The 2,495-nt window shown below is 56.0% G+C and overlaps 1 protein-coding gene across 1 annotated transcript; it reads left to right on the top strand.

Annotated features, from left to right (window-relative positions):
- The first annotated feature begins 1,048 nt into the window (after positions 1–1,048).
- Positions 1,049–2,302, top strand: LOC108746821. Its single transcript, XM_018483801.1, has one exon. The coding sequence runs from the start codon at positions 1,173–1,175 to the stop codon at positions 1,692–1,694; it is 522 nt and encodes a 173-aa protein (XP_018339303.1). The 5' UTR covers positions 1,049–1,172; the 3' UTR covers positions 1,695–2,302.
- Positions 2,303–2,495: the final 193 nt, after the last annotated feature.

The following is a 2,495-nucleotide window of genomic DNA, read 5'->3' as shown; positions in this document are numbered from 1 at the left end:
GCACGAAACGCGGTTTTCCAACCTCTTGAACTCTGAATAATCGCGTTCGGAGCGAGCCGAGTCCGCAACGATTTCTCAAGACGTTGCACCCCTGGAGCGAGCAAACGCATCGTCGAAAAAGGCAGCTTGCTCGGCCGCTGGCGGTGGAGAAAGAGGTAGGGTAGGACCAGGGGGAGACCGGTGCTTGCACCTCTCGAGAGGGGGAGGGGGTGGCAAGGTGGTGGCGAGGCTCACGGTAGTCTCTCGCCACCGAGCGTGCGTCGGCTGGCTCCGACGTCGTTCGGTTCTGACCGGCTTTATCAGCGCCGGCGCTGTCACCCCTTTGACGTAGCAAAATGGCGGCGGCGTGTCGGAGGCGTCTCCGTTCGCACAGTGCTCGACGTCGCGCAGTCCGCGTATGTTCGCAATAACGTTCCAGCGGGTCAACGTCGGCGTCGGTGACAGATCGAGCGGCGTATCGCACGCGATCGTGGCACCGCGCTCCGATCACGCGCGCCTCAGACACGGTTCCTTCTTCCGGTAACGCTGCACGTCGCTGACGCACGTTACTACCACCCCCTCCACCCCCCCCCCCTCGTACACAGCGGAGCGAAGTCGAGTGCACGGCGTGCGGGTTACGCGGTTGCGGTCGACACGGAAACGACGACGTGAAGAGCAGTGAGCGAGCGGTGCCAGGAGCGAGGGGAAGGAAAAAGAGAGAGATCACGGTTTACTGTGTGTTCGGTACGTGAGATATTCATCAAGAGTTCTCGCGACGCCGCGTGCTTCTTCCGATCTTCTTCATCCCTTCATTCCCTTCTCCTTTCCCCTTCTCTCTCTCTCTCTCTGACCCATCCATCGCTCCGAATTCGATCCCGGAGCGCGCGGCTCCCTCCGTTTTCTTTCCATTTTTTTCCCACTCGTTTTCCACCCGATCCGTTTTGTCCCCAGTCTCTCTCCTGTCTCTCTTCTGACTCTCTTTGTCTCTCTCTCTCTCTCTCTCTCTCTCACTCTCTCTGTCTGTCTTACGTGCCCGGCGCTCTTTCACGGTACCGTAGTGAAATGCGCGTGACCGGTCGCGCCTCGGAACGACGGCGACGACGTGTCTGGCGTCGTTGGTGGTGCACGTTCCCCTGACGAGCACGAGAGACGCACGACGGCGACTCGGAACATCCCTCGCAGTCCTCGTTACTATGATAATAACGAAAAGCTCGGTGACGGCGGCGGCGGCGGCGGCGGCGGCGGCGACGACGAGGACGACGACGACGACGACGACGACGACGGCGGCACGGTGGCCGCTTCTCCAGAATCGAGAGACGCTTGGTCGAATTTATCACAACGTCGATGGAAAACGGCGATCAACGACGAAACTACACAGCGACGCTGTCTCGGCGATGTTGTCTCGCAACTGCGGCCGTCGCAACGTGGTACACGGGAACGACAACAGCAACATCATCGAGCCGCGGTGGATCAGCGATAGCTGCACAGAAATCGTATCGGTGCTGCCGTACTACTATTATTGCCAGCGTCTCGCTATTATTAGCATCGTAGCCTCGTTACTCGCCGACGACGACATTCGCGGGGACAATTTGATTGAATCAGGACGACTTTCGGAGCACCGGGACGACGCGGGCACGGACGACAGCGCGGCAACGAGCAGTGACGATCTTCGTATTCTCAACCGCCGGGACGGACTTCTACGTTGTTGCGCGTGACCAAGAGCCTTGCTATTTCTAGCCGTAATCGACGACACGCGCGACGGAGGGAGAGTGTTAACCGATGATTAGCGAGGCGGCGTGCGAACGTTAATCCGCGGGCCGGTATTTCTCGTATCGCAGTAACGAAACTGATACCGAGTCGATCGTTGATAATAACGCGTGTACAACAGTCATTCTCCGCGCCGATCGATCGTCATCGCGCGCCGGTATATACAGAGAAAACAGTGTTACAGACGAGCGCATAGGAACTCGTGTCACGTACGGTCATCGGCCAGTGTACACACACCGGCAGGGGAAGGGCGGGAGGGGGTGGATCCAGGGTATAGGAGAGCGACGGGGAGAGAAGGAGCCAGGTAATCGTTGATCCAGATAAGCCGGTGTGTATCGCGTATAAGGTGTGTACGGATGGACGTTTCGCCGCGGCCCCAACCTGTGACGAACTGTAAACAGGAGTATTCCGTTAAGAAATTGATAGAAGAAGGATAATAAAAAAAAAAGCGCATTAGAGGTGCTCGTACTTTCCGCACTTTCAAAGCTTTCGCGCGTAACCAGCGTGTACGTAGCGACTATAAACACGGATTTCACACGTAACGTATACCTATACAGACACACACACATATATATATATATATATATATATATATATATATATATCTGTATACGTGCGGATGCGACACGTATTTCGCGCTTGTACATTGTACGTGATAGAGACGTATAGTGAGCGAAGAGCAGGGAGATAAAAAGCACGAAAGACAGAGAGAATAAGACAAAGAGAGAGAGAGAGAGAGAGAGAGAGAG

This window comes from Trachymyrmex septentrionalis, unplaced genomic scaffold, assembly GCF_001594115.1.
Source record: "Trachymyrmex septentrionalis isolate Tsep2-gDNA-1 unplaced genomic scaffold, Tsep1.0 scaffold19, whole genome shotgun sequence".
Taxonomy (NCBI): Eukaryota; Metazoa; Arthropoda; class Insecta; order Hymenoptera; family Formicidae; genus Trachymyrmex; species Trachymyrmex septentrionalis.
Note: the sequence above shows the minus strand (reverse complement) of the source record. Positions and strands in the feature narration are given on the sequence as shown.